The 14,439-nt window shown below is 32.3% G+C and overlaps 2 protein-coding genes across 2 annotated transcripts; one reads left to right on the top strand and one right to left on the bottom strand.

Moving 5' to 3' along the window:
- Positions 1–6,703: 6,703 nt before the first annotated feature.
- On the top strand, positions 6,704–12,989 carry LOC106382661 (glutamate--tRNA ligase, cytoplasmic-like). Its single transcript, XM_048773489.1, has 6 exons — positions 6,704–6,960; positions 7,040–7,139; positions 7,640–7,793; positions 10,431–11,512; positions 12,047–12,514; positions 12,591–12,989. The coding sequence occupies exons 1-6, from the start codon at positions 6,815–6,817 to the stop codon at positions 12,813–12,815; spliced, it is 2,175 nt and encodes a 724-aa protein (XP_048629446.1). The 5' UTR covers positions 6,704–6,814; the 3' UTR covers positions 12,816–12,989.
- Positions 12,985–14,293, bottom strand: LOC106382662 (probable germin-like protein subfamily 2 member 5). The gene is made up of 2 exons (XM_013822703.3): positions 13,766–14,293; positions 12,985–13,582 (listed from the first exon to the last, which is right to left on the bottom strand). The coding sequence occupies exons 1-2, from the start codon at positions 13,878–13,880 to the stop codon at positions 13,041–13,043; spliced, it is 657 nt and encodes a 218-aa protein (XP_013678157.1). The 5' UTR covers positions 13,881–14,293; the 3' UTR covers positions 12,985–13,040.
- Between the last annotated feature and the right edge of the window lie 146 nt (positions 14,294–14,439).

The raw sequence follows: 14,439 nt of genomic DNA, 5'->3' as shown, positions 1-14,439 counted from the left end.
TCATATAAAACAACTAATTAAATATAAATTTTAAACACTTAAGTAAATAAAAATCATAAATTTAAAAATATATTAGAAGTTTCATTCATCTCTTAAAATATTATTGAAGATTATTTATTTTTTCTACCAGGTCAACGAAATGTCGGGTCACACTTGATTGCGGATTTTTTCGAAGTTTACATGCTTTAAATTAACGAGTTTTCATTAATCTAAACCAGTTTAGGTACAAGTCATCATTTTTATCGGTTCGACCACGGATCCAAACTCGATATAAAAATATTGTTCTCATCTAATTTAAAATAATTTATTTAAAATAATAGACATTGAGTCTAATCAAACCTTATAATGTTTAAAAAAAATCAAACGATTAAAATATAATTACATTAAATAACTAAATAAAAATAATAATTTATTTTTTGATATAATACAATTTTGTCACATAATAATGGATAACAAGACTAAAATACTAATTCATATCATATATTTTTATCAGAAAAATAATCCGCGCTTTTAAACGCGGGTCAAAATCTAGTTCCAGTGTTATAATTTATATTATTTTGTTGTCAAAAAAATAAATTACATTATTATATTATATTGGATTATTACTATCTTTTGGATAATTGGAAAGATTTGACTCGAAAAAGAATAAAGAAAAAGACCAGCGATACCGTATCTATTAAATTAAATTGTAAATTAATAAAGTCGTTAATTAATTAATTGAGAGAGAACAGCGACAGCGAAGGTTTCTGATTGGAAACGAAACCGAAGTGAAGCCGTGTAGGAGACAGACAACAGCAAACAAACAAAAAAAAAAAAATCAAACTCCTGTTTCTCTCAATTACTCAATTTCTCATCGACCATCGTCCTCTCCTTTCGATTCCGATCTTCCTTTTTTTCTTTCTGAATTCGAAAACGGCGTCTGGTTAATGCCTGGAAGCCACGGGGAGATTACGGTGGTTGAACAGAACAGAGTCGATAACGACAACAAGAAGACAGGAAGAAGAAGGAAGAGGATGATTCTGAGAACGGGAACCAATTAGTAAAGCCCTTGATTTCAAAACCCAGGAAGCAATTTACAGACAGGTTCAGAAGAAACACAAATCACGTTATGGGTCGTGTAAAGGAGGATGCTTTTCTGGGATGAGACCTCTCAGAAGAGAGGAGGAGGAGGAGGAGGAAGAGGGTTCTCCTTCATCTTCAGCTCGTGATATGCTGAGAGTTATGTTGGAGAACAATGATTACTTCTCTGACGAGTGCAATCCACATCGATGATTACTTTTTTAATTTGTTGTTGCTCAATTTGTATAGTACTTTTTTCTTCATCTTCTGGTTAAGTCAATCAATGCCTATGAGTGTTTTTCTTATGATGATATCTAAAAAAATAGAAGATTCTTGTCTTAACAGAGATTTTTTTTTTAAAAAGCAAATTCTCAACACAACTATCATTAAATGGGAAGAAGAATCAATAAGAGTTTCTAACCCAATCTCATTCTCTCTTCTCACTGGCTAAGATTTTGACTTTGTATATATATATACCAAAAAAAGAGATCAAGAACAGAGGAATGATGAAACTGTGACAGCAAGTGGGAAGAGCGAGTCCTTTCTACTTTGTTGAATGCTTAGCAACATTTGTGAGAAAGATCAAAAGTATATGTTTGTGTTGGTTGCTCAATAGTGAATCGACTTTACATCACTCATATTTGGTCCACAAGCTGTACTTCTTGTCCTGCAAGTTATCTTTGATACACTAATGCACAAATCTCATATTAGTAAGCCAGAAGTGTCTAAAATTTAATGTTAAGTGTGTATTCAAGTAATTCAACTGATCATGGGACTGAACTTATGTATACCCTTCATTTTTTATATATAATTAGGAAGTTCACACTCAATATAATCTCACTAAGACATGTCGGCATTAGAAAGAAGAACTTATGAACAAACATATCATAAATAGGACACATCAATAAAAAAATTAATATGATATAGAAAATACACCGACTAAATTTTTTTTTCCTATTGTATTATCGTTTCAATATTTGTTTAAATCCCTTGAAATAATTATGTGTTAACTCTTATGGAAAATCATTACAAGGTATGATTTTGGTTGATCTACAGAAATTTTATTTTAAAAAAGGCGAAGAGTCACTCTATATTTTATGGTATAATCACAAAAGTGAAATTATGCAGAATAAAAGAATCTGTTTGAGATCATTTAGATCAGAAATTACCAAAAAGCAAGTAACAAAAAGAACATTTATGAATATATGAATGAGCCCTAGTTCCCTACAAATTAAATTTGAAAAATAAATGATTAACACCAAATCATATAATTAACGTGAATCAATAACGAAATAAGTTAATATATTTACAACGGTATCAACCAACACCAATTTAATTGAAACAATTTTTTTTATTTTTTCATGATTCTAAAGTATCAACACTTTTACTCTAACTTTGTAGCAATTTTTAGCGGGCTCAATATCTCTAATAAGAAAAAATGAAACAATCTTCTTTTTTCAAAAAGACAACATTTGAAAGTGTTTCATCTTCTCTATTAAAAGAGAAGTACAATTTTTATCTACTATAAAAAATTATACTAGGTCCATTTCGTCAATTATCTCTATTTAATTATTCACATTATCTATTAAATATACAACACTTCTAAAAATTCTTAATAATTATAAAGATATTAATATTAAATCAATTTTAATTGTAGTTTAAGAGGTTGATTGTTTGCAGATTCTAGATTAGATTTTGGTTTTTGTTTTTGTTTTTGTAGAATCTACTTCTTCTCCAATCAAGAATTTTGGTAAAATAGATTTCTTATTTTTTAGGGAAACCATATTTTAACTTTTATACAATTTCACTCATAGAAACCAAAATCCATATGTTATGGGTTTCTAATGCAAAATCAATAACTAAAATCTAAAATCTAAAATCTATAAACTAAAAAAAAAAATCCAAAAACCAAAATCTAAAAACTAACAAAACAATCATCGCCTATTATTTACTTTTAGTTATTATGAAATCTTTTAGAGAAATATTTAACAAAATCTTACTAAATTTTTTAAATATATTTTTAAAGTAATGCATGATTATTTTCGTAATTTATTAATATATTATTATTAAAAATAAATTTTAACAAACTTTTATTACAAAAATAAAATTATAAGCTGTTTTATAAATTTTATAATTGGTAATATATGAATTAAAATGAAAATTATATTGAATTGGTAAATTACTATAATATACTAAAATAATATGATTTTGTCATCTTTTTAAAATATAATATACTAAAATTAATATAATATACTAACATAATATGATAGATGTTCTATGTATACAATATACTAAAATAATAAAAATGCTAAAATATACTTTAAACACAACATGACATTATAAATTGTCCTGAAAAATATACTTTCTATAGTATAACTAAATAAAAATTTAAAATGTAGTGTATGCAAACTGTAGAAATTTTAAAAATATATATATACTGAAGGAGTTTCTCTATTTGATTATTTTATATTATGAATTTATTTCACCGAACTAAAAAATATATTAGTATATAATAACAATTAATAACAAAGTAAAATGTATAAAAAATAATTATATATAAATAATGCCGAATAATAAACCTAACCAAAGATTACAGAGTTACAAAATATATATAACCCTAAAATGTAAATCATATATTTAAAACATTTACGATATATCAAAATTATACATTTATATGATAAAAATTATCTCAACAGAGATTTTTTTTTTTAAAAAGCAAATTCTCAACACAACTATCATTAAATGGGAAGAAGAATCAATAAGAGTTTCTAACCCAATCTCATTCTCTCTTCTCACTGGCTAAGATTTTGACTTTGTATATATATATACCAAAAAAAGAGATCAAGAACAGAAGAATGATGAAACTGTGACAGCAAGTGGGAAGAGCGAGTCCTTTCTACTTTGTTGAATGCTTAGCAACATTTGTGAGAAAGATCAAAAGTATATGTTTGTGTTGGTTGCTCAATAGTGAATCGACTTTACATCACTCATATTTGGTCCACAAGCTTTACTTCTTGTCCTGCAAGTTATCTTTTGATACACTAATGCAGAAAATCTCATATTAAAAAACCAGAAGTGTCTAAAATTTAATGTTAAGTGCATATTCAACTGATCAAGGGACTGAACTTATGTATAATTAGGAAGTTCACACTCCATATAATCTCACTAAGACATGCCGACATTAGAAAGAAGAACTCGTGAACAAACATATCATAAATAGGACACATCAATAAAAAAATTAATATGATATAGAAAATACATTGACTAAAAATTTCTTTTCCTATTGACGTTCCAAGATTTTTTTTAAATCCTTTGAAATAATTATTTGTTAACTCTTATGGAAAATCATCACAATGTATGATTCTGGTTGATCTATAAACATTTATCTTAAAAAGTAGAGGAGTCACTCTATATTTTATGGTATAATCACGAAAGTGAAATTATACAATTTTTTTTTTTTGAGATAACTTAGATCGAAAATTACCAAAAGACAAATCACCAAAAGAACATTTATCAATAGATGCATGAGCCCTAGTTCTCTACAAATTAAATTTGAAAATAAGTGACTAACACCAAATCATATAATTAATGTGAATCAGTAACCGAAATAGTTTAATATATTTACAACGGTATCAACCAACACTAATTCAGTTCAAATGCTCATCTTCCCTAAAGTAAACACTTAACCAAACATTTACTCATATCGGGTTTACAAAAAACTATTTGTACGGGTCGAGATACAAGGATTTGGAGTGAGTCTTGGGTTCCAGACTCAGTGGCTCGACCACCTAGACCTGCTGACCACATTGTTTACAGACTACCCCAACTTCTTGTTTAGTCTTTTATTAGGAATGATACCAATGAGTGGGATATACAACTTTTACGGGAATTCTTTCACCAAAATGATATCTCTTTGATATTTGAGTTAAAACATTTTCACTCTCTTACTCCGGATGGATATGTTTGGAACCACACAAAATCAGGAGTGTATTCAGTTAAAACCGGTTATGACCTACTCCGATCGACCAAGCTGAGTCTTACACATGAAGCGGTTTTAGAATCGAGTATCACGAGCCTTCAGAGCCATGTGTGGAAGATAAAAGCTCCGAGTAAGATGAAACATTTTTTGTGGCAGGCTATCTCGGGCAGTGTGGCGGCGGCATAGAGGCTCACTTATCGACACCTTGGCACCGCTAGGATTTGTCCTAGATGTGCTGGTCCAGTGGAGTCGATTAATCATCTTCTTTTTGAATGTCCCCCATCCTTGTAGGTTTGGAGTTTATCGGACTATCCGTCCCTTCCGGGTTACTTCCCGAGTACATCTATATACCAAAACATGAACTTTCTGTTTTGGAAGAGAAAAGTGGTGGCTCCACTAAGACCAAAATTCGATATTTTCCCTTGGATCTGTTGGTACATTTGGAAGACGAGGAACGACAAACTTTTTAATGGGAAAGTCGTATCCTCGATCGACACTCTCCAACACGCGTCTTTTGAGGCAGAATATTGGACGAACGCTAACAAAAAGGAGGAGGCAAGCGAGGATCATGACGATCCTCCTACGTCATCCTCCTAATATAGAGATTGAGACAGTGCCCCCTTGGATACCTCAAATCCCTACCTGTCAAATTGATGCGTCATGGATCGATAATGACAGTATCAATGGCTTAGGGTGGAGTCTTAAGGATCAAATGGGTTCTGAATATTTCGGACTACGGGCATGCAGTAGGAGCCTCTCAGCCTTGCACGCTGGATTGGCCAACATTCACGTCAGAGCCCGAGATGTTCCAGAGATTACAGGAGGATTTCGAGGATGTGAGTGTGTCCCATATTCCTCGGAGTAAGAATAATCGGACGGACTCGCTAGCAAAAGAAGTAAGGTCCAAAGGCTATATTTATTTCCATGTAGATCATACCCGGCCAGACGGAGGTGCTCTGTGGAGAATCAGCTCGTCCGACCACCTATTGATCTAGTTTTAAATGGGTAGCTGACAAAAAAAGAAAACTATGTGGATTCAGTTCTGATTCGTCGACTCTCTTGAAAACAAACACTGATACATGAAAAATAGTCATAACCAAAAGGATATAGTAGTCACACTCCATATGAGATTGAAGCATACATGATACATGCTTGCCTAACACTGTTACCTACAACTACAACCGCTATTAGAAATGAGCTAAGTATTGCAAGGAAACAGTGGTGGTCTACTAATGAAATCAAAACATGTGACGTCTCTCTTTCTTGTAGAAATATCTGAAAGATTATTTTGAGCATTAGGTAAAAGCCAATTTCTCGTTGTCTAAAGAAGACTAAATTCAACACAAGTTGGGATGAATAATGTAAAGTTTGATACTTTATGGACTCTAGTGGTTAAAAAGTAACACAAATTTGAAAAACTTGTAATCAACTCAATACATTGAACATTAGGAATGGCAATTACTCTGTTTTGTGTAAAGAAAACTTATAATTCAATCCAAGTTGGGATAGATTCTGACCCGGCCCTGATAATCTCCAAACTGTTTCTGTAGCCTAGTGGTATTATTAGTTAATTTGGAATCTAACGGCATGAATTCGATCTGTGGGTGGGGGGATCATTACCGGTTTTACGTTTTGAAATAGCTTCTGGGTCCTTATAAAGTCAGGACCGCTCTCCACTTCTAAAACCTAGTCCTAATAAGACCCAAAAGACTGTCTTTTTTTTTTTAATCGGTTTTGTCGCCGCCCCTCATCTCACAAACACAAAGGAACAAGAAGATGGAAGGGATCAAGCTCTCTTTCCCACCGGAGACTCCTCCACCGCTTTCAGTAATCGCTGCTCTCTCCCTCTCATCTTCTCCGGTAACCATCGACTCCTCCTCCTCCGCCGCAACCACCGTCCCTACTTTCGTCTTCTCCGACGGGTACTCTCACTCACTTTTCTCCCCCAATCTGATTCCTTCTCTCTCTATGAAACTAAAACCCCTTTTTTTGTGGATTCAGGCGAAAGCTGAGTGGGACATCAGTTCTTCTCCGGTACGTTGGTCGATCAGCGAAGTCTCTTCCTGGGTTTTACGGACACGATGCCTTCGAATCTTCACAGGTCTCAAACACGAACTCTTCTCATTGTAGAATATTGCTTTAAAAGTGGACAAAGTCTCAACCTTTACTCTGTTTCTTCTTCTCATTGTAGATTTTGTTCTTAAAGTCTCAACCTTTACTCTGTTTCTAATTGTAGATTTTGTTTAAAAAGTCTCAACCTTTACTCTGTTTCTTCTTCTCATTGTAGTTTTTTTGTTTAAAGTCTCGACCTTTACTCTGTTTCTTCTTCTTCTCATTGTAGATTTTGATTTACTTTGTTTCTTCTTCTAATTGTAGATTTTGTTTGTAAAGTCTCAACCTTTACTCTGTTTCTAATTGTAGATTTTGTTTAAAAAGTCTCAACCTTAACTTTGTTTCTTCTTCTCATTGTAGATTTTGTTGTAAAGTCTCAACCTTTACTCTGTTTCTTTTTCTCATTGTAGTTTTTGATTTACTTTGTGTCTTCTTTTCATTGTAGATTTTTTGTATAAAGTCTCAACCTTTATTATGTTTCTTTTGCAGATTGATGAGTGGGTAGATTATGCTTCTGTCTTCTCCTCTGGCTCAGAGTTTGAGAATGCTTGTACACGTGTTGATAACTACCTTCAAAGTGGCACCTTTCTTGTTGGTCATTCTCTTTCCATCGCCGATGTTGCTGTTTGGTCAGCTCTTGCTGGTATGTATCCATTATCTCGCTGAACATAGTTCGTTAGTTACATTAGCATTGTTCTAAAAATCAGTCCAAATCGTTCATAGCTCTTTTTAAAACCCAATTTAAGCGGATTAAATCGGTTTAAGCTATTCTAAATCGGTTAAAATAGATCTAAGTTGGTCTAATACAATCTGAATTGGTCGGTTAAATCAAGTAAAAATGTTAGTATAAGTCCACAAATTTGTCTGATTTCGTTTTTATATCTAAGTTTTATAATTCATCAAAATAATCCCTTATATATTAATTGAGGAACATTTGAAAAGATGTAACCTCAATTTTGTATTAATTAAAAGAGACTCCAATGCATAGGTGTCACTCAATTAGGTAGTCAATTACATTCAATTGAAAAATAAGTAGGTCCACATTCGATTTTTATATGTTGTTAGATACATAAGTTGGTCAAACTATATGATATAATGATATGATATGATATTTTCTTGCCTTAAATAAAACCTACGGAATTACCATAAATGACTAATATATATATGACAATTAATGAGTTTAATAATAAAGATTTGATAACAATATATATCTCCTCCATCATTTTTTTGTTTAATTTTATATTATTAAAATAAATTAAACAATCAAATTAGCTATAAAATAAAATTTAGATTTTTTCGTATATGTTATATTTTGAATTTTTAAAAACGACAATAAATGACTAAAACTATTAAAATTATTATGTTAAAAATTAATGATCAATGGTTTAACATTTTTATTATAAGAAGATACACATGATTTTAAAACCATATGAGTAAAAAATATCATTTAATAATAATAAATATATATATATATATATATATATATATATTAAACACTATATACCATAAGATTACATAAATATTTTAATATTAAAACTTTCAATGAATTTTCAAGAATATTTATAAATTATAAACTTATTAAAGATTTCAGATTGAAAATTTTGTTATCGATGATTTAAATATTTTGTTATAAAATGATATGAACGATCATAGAACCGTATGATTATAAATTCTTATTTAATAAATAACTATACAAAATATACTATTCCTAGAAAAATAGGTTGGTTCATCTTAACTTATATTACACTTTTTATTAAACTAACTATCGAATTGATAAATAACGTACCAAAAAATGTTTTGCACTTTCCTTAAATAAAAGCTACGAAATTACCTAATATGATTAACGTATATGTGAAAATTAATTATTATGAATAATAAATATTTGATAACAATTTTTGTATCTTAGTTCTTTTTTTTTAATTTTATAGTATTAAAAGATATTTAAAAATCACATTAAATATATAATAAAAAAATTTATATTTTTTCTTATATGTTATATTTTGAATTTTTCAAAACGTCTATAAATTATTAGAAATTTGAAGATCTCCACTCTGAAAATTTTGTGATCAATATATTATTTTTTTGTCATAATAAGTTACAAATGATCATAAAATTGTATTAATATGAACTTTTATTTAATATTATAAGAAGATACACATGATTTTAAAACACATATATATATATATATAGATTATACTATATACCATAAGATTACATAAATATTTTAATATTAAAACTTTCAATGAATTTTCAAAAACATTTATAAATTATAAACTTATTAAAGATTTCACATTGAAAATTTTGTGGTAGATGATTTAAATATTCAGTTATAAAATGATATGAATGATCATAGAACTGTATGATTATAAATTCTCATTTAATAAATGACTATATAAAATATACTATTCTTAGAAAAATAGGTTGGACCATCTTAACTTACATTATATTTTTTATTAAACTAACTATCGAATTGATAAATAATCTACCAAACTTTTTTTGCACTTTCCTTAATTAGAAGCTACGAAATTACCTAATATGATTCACGTATATATGAAAATTAATTATTATGAATAATAAATATTTGATAACAATTTTGGTATCTTAGTTTTTTTTTTAATTTTATATTATTGAAAGATATTAAAAAATCACATTAAATATATAATAAAAACATTTATATTTTTTCTTATATGTTATATTTTGAATTTTTCAAAACGTCTATATATTATTAGAAATTTGAATATTCCCACTCTGAAAATTTTGTAATCAATAGATTATTTTTTTGGTATAATAAGTTACAAATGATCATAAAATATAACGCATATGAATTTTTATTTAATAAATATTCAAACTAAATAATATATATATAAATACTAATGATTTAAAGCAACAAGATTGGCTGGTCAATTTAGTCGTCCAGTTGAAATCTTTCAAAAGTATGTGAAAGACTAAAGTCAAAGTAAATATGGATTTAGAATAGTAGTTATATTTTACTAACCGAAATACCGAAAAAACCGAACCGAACCGAAACCAACCCGATATCCGGATTGAACACCCCTAATCCAAATGAAGCCAAACTATTGTTTCATTCTCCAAAATATAATAAAAATAATAACTTAATCCCGCGCCTTGCGCGGGATCTTATCCTAGTTTTATAATAAAATCTAAACATTAAAATATCTACTAAATATATATAATAAATGAATAAATAATTCGTTAAAGTTTGATGCATAATCTGCCATTTCTTGAATATTAGTTACAGTCTCTAACACACTGTTATCAGGATCCGGTCCAAGATGGGAGAGTTTGAGAAAATCCAAAAAGTATCAGAACTTGGTCAGATGGTTCAACTCAATATCGCTAGAGTACGCAGAGCCTCTCAACAAGCTAGCTACATATACTGCGAAGAAGCCTTCAGGGAAGACTGTTTCTGCTGCACCAAGGACCAAGGACCAACAAGCAGACAACGCTAACGACAAAGGAAAGCCTGAAGTGGACTTGCCTGGAGCAGAACTCGGAAAAGTCAAACTCCGGTTCGCTCCAGAGCCAAGCGGCTACCTCCACATCGGCCACGCCAAGGCCGCCCTTCTCAACAAGTACTTCGCCGAGCGGTACCAAGGGGAAGTCATCATCCGCTTCGACGACACCAACCCCGCCAAAGAGAGCAACGAGTTCGTCGAAAACCTCGTCAAAGACATCGGTACCTTGGGGATCAAGTACGAGCGCGTGACCTACACCTCAGACTACTTCCCCGACCTGATGGCCATGGCCGAGAAGCTCATGCAAGAGGGGAAGGCTTACGTGGACGACACGCCGAGGGAGCAGATGCAGAAGGAGAGGATGGACGGGATAGATTCCAAATGCAGGAGCCATACCATCGAGGAGAATCTTAACCTCTGGCGAGAGATGATCGCTGGAAGCGTGAGAGGGTTACAGTGCTGCGTCCGCGGGAAGCTGGACATGCAAGACCCCAACAAAGCCATGCGTGACCCGGTTTACTACCGTTGCAACCCTATGTCTCACCACCGTATAGGGGACAAGTACAAGATCTATCCGACGTATGACTTCGCTTGTCCCTTTGTGGACTCCATTGAAGGGATAACGCATGCGCTTCGGTCTAGTGAGTATCATGATAGGAATGCTCAGTACTATAAGGTTTTGGAGGATATGGGGTTGAGGAGAGTTGAGATTTATGAGTTTAGTAGGTTGAATCTGGTTTACACGCTTCTTAGTAAGAGGAAGCTTCTCTGGTTTGTTCAGCAAGGGTTGGTTGGTGGGTGGGATGATCCACGGTTTCCTACGGTGCAAGGGATTGTTCGTAGAGGTTTGAAAATCGAGGCACTGATTCAGTTCATTCTAGAACAGGTAAACATTTTACTTCTCTTTGTTTTTATGTCTCTTTTAAGTGTTCTGTAATAACAATTATGTTTTCATCAATAGTTAGGTGTTTACTAGAGGACTAGCTACTAATCAAATTATTTGGACATAGACCGATTAACAAATTATTGATTTATTTTTTCATATATTTTACATTTATATTATAGATATTTTGGTGTTGTTTAATTATAAATTTTAGATGAATTATAAAAATTAGATATACAAAAAAGAAAGAATTAGACAAATTTTTGGATTTTAACTAACATTAGATATTTTAGTGTTGTTTAATTATAAATTTTAGATGAATTATAAAAATTAGATTTACAAAAAAGAAAGAATTAGACAAATTTTTGGATTTGAACTAACATCATTGCTTGATTTAAACCAATTTAGATTGATTTAAACCCATTTTAAATTGTTTGTTACCTATTTAGAACAGTTTAAATCAATTTGAGTAGCATAAATCAAATATTTAAACTTGATGTTCTGTAATAACAATTATGTTTTTATTAATGTTTCCAGGGTGCTTCAAAGAATCTAAACTTGATGGAATGGGACAAGCTCTGGACTATTAACAAGAAGATAGTTGACCCTGTGTGTCCTAGACACACGGCTGTGATTGAAGAGAGGCGTGTGCTGTTGACATTAACCGATGGTCCTGATGAGCCGTTTGTCCGGATGATACCAAAGCACAAGAAGTTTGAAGGCGCTGGAGAGAAGGCAACCACTTTCACCAAGGGGATATGGATTGAGGGAGCTGATGCGAGTGCCATCTCTGTTAACGAGGAAGTGACTTTGATGGATTGGGGAAACGCCATTGTGAAGGAAGTCACAAAGGACGAGGAGGGTCGTGTCACTGCGTTGTCTGGCGTTCTGAATCTCCAAGGCTCTGTGAAGACTACTAAGCTGAAGCTCACGTGGCTTCCGGAGACTAATGAGTTGGTTAAGCTCACTTTGACAGACTTTGATTATTTAATCACCAAGAAGAAGGTAAGAATCTGTTGATGATGTCTATTGTTTCTACTCTTGGAATCACTGATGTGTTTTTGGTTTGCTGCAAACACAGCTGGAGGAAGATGATGAGGTTGCTGCTTTTGTGAATCCTTACACGAAGAAGGAAACGTCGGCACTTGGTGATTCCAATATGAGGAACCTGCAGCGTGGTGATGTGATTCAGCTTGAGAGGAAAGGCTATTACAGATGTGATGTGCCGTTTGTCAAGTCTTCAAAACCTATCGTCTTGTTCTCAATCCCAGATGGAAGGCAACACCAGCCATTGGCTGCTAATTGAAGAAACTCTTATTGATTCTTCTTCACATTTTATGAAACTTGTATTAAGGAATTTGCTAAAAAAGAAATATCTGTTTTAAGACAAGAATCTTCTTTGCTTTTAGTTTTAAGTACATCTTTTATTACAATGGAGCAACAAAACAAAGAAGAAGAAGAAGAAGATTGTGTTGTGTTCTGTTCTTGTCTCATTTCGTTGTTCAAAAAAAAAAAAAAAAAAGTTCTTGTCTCATTTCTTGGGTTGGTATCTGGACTTAATCTTCTTAACCTGTTTGGGTTTGAACTGGAAAGACTTAACAAGAATGTCTTCAGGAAGAGCACCAAAGAGAGAGGACACAAGCGACTGTGTTCCAGGCAACTGGCTATCAAAAGCTGCTATTACAGAAGCTGGAGCAGACTTAGCAATGTTCTTCTGAAAATGTAAAAGTCCTTTGGGGAAAACGAAGACTTCTCCTTTGTTAACGTGTTTGGCAACGAGTTTTCCAGCGGTTGTTACAAAGCCTACGTAGAGCTGACCTTCGAGGACGTAGATGATCTCGGAGGCGCGTGGGTGGATGTGCGGTGGGTTTAGGCCGTTTGGTGCGTAGTCTATGCGGGACATGGAGAGGCCGAGTGTGTTGAGTCCTGGTAGCTTCTCTACGGTGGCTCCGGTTACTATGGCTCCCGTGGAGGTGTTGGAAGCGGCGGAGGGGGAGGCTAAGCCTTGGAAGTAGAAGTCTTCCGGTGTTACTTGTGTTCCGTCCTTGCATGTGTATCCGTTGACCTTGACGGCTTCATTAGTCAAAGATGGAAAAAAGAAAATGTTAAAAATAGGAAATATAACCAAATAAAAAAATGAAAAATATTAATTTTGAAAATAATATTTTGCTGTGGAAATTGAAACACAGGAACAATGATTTGTTATATGAAATGTAATCAGGAGTTTAAAAATATAAAACAAAATTAATTAAATACCATTGGACAAATCAGCTACACAAATATCTTGAAGCATGTTGGACTCTGAAGCTACGGCCATGGCTGAGACCAACATGGTAACAACAACAACTATATGGGTCGCTACTGACGCCATTGTTGTTGTTATTGTTTATCTTCTGAAAAAAAAAGGAGCTTCTTCTTGAAGATGAGTTTATAATTACGAATAAATCAACGGATGGAGAATCTTTAAAACTAGATGTTCTTATAAGTCCTGAGTCTTTGAATGCTTATTTTTAGACTTATTGTGAAAGGTGTAATTAGGCCTTAACTTAGACAATTAGTTGTTTGTTAATACGTAGGTTAGTTGTGTGATTAACAGAGGGTTGTTTCATTGGAAATAACTTGTCATCCTCCTGGTAATTACAAAAGTCCAAATCACCAAATTCAAAATAATAACTTGTTCCAATAAATAAATAGAAAATGTGGAAGTTGGCTGGTTATTTCTTTATATAAGTTCAATCTTAGTAAAGGCCGACAGAGATTTGTCTGTTAAAATGTCATTGTGTCACAACATACTAATATGTTAATAAATATAAAATAAAGGGTCAATTACAAATGGATATACACTGAGGACTAGCAACTTGCCTCTTTAACAAAACCACAAGTTCAAGTTGAGACCATAGTAGATGTTATATATCATCAACCAGGTAAGT

Source organism: Brassica napus, unplaced genomic scaffold (assembly GCF_020379485.1).
Source record: "Brassica napus cultivar Da-Ae unplaced genomic scaffold, Da-Ae ScsIHWf_2447;HRSCAF=3160, whole genome shotgun sequence".
NCBI lineage: Eukaryota > Viridiplantae > Streptophyta > Magnoliopsida > Brassicales > Brassicaceae > Brassica > Brassica napus.
This window is presented reverse-complemented; position numbering and strand designations above follow the sequence as displayed.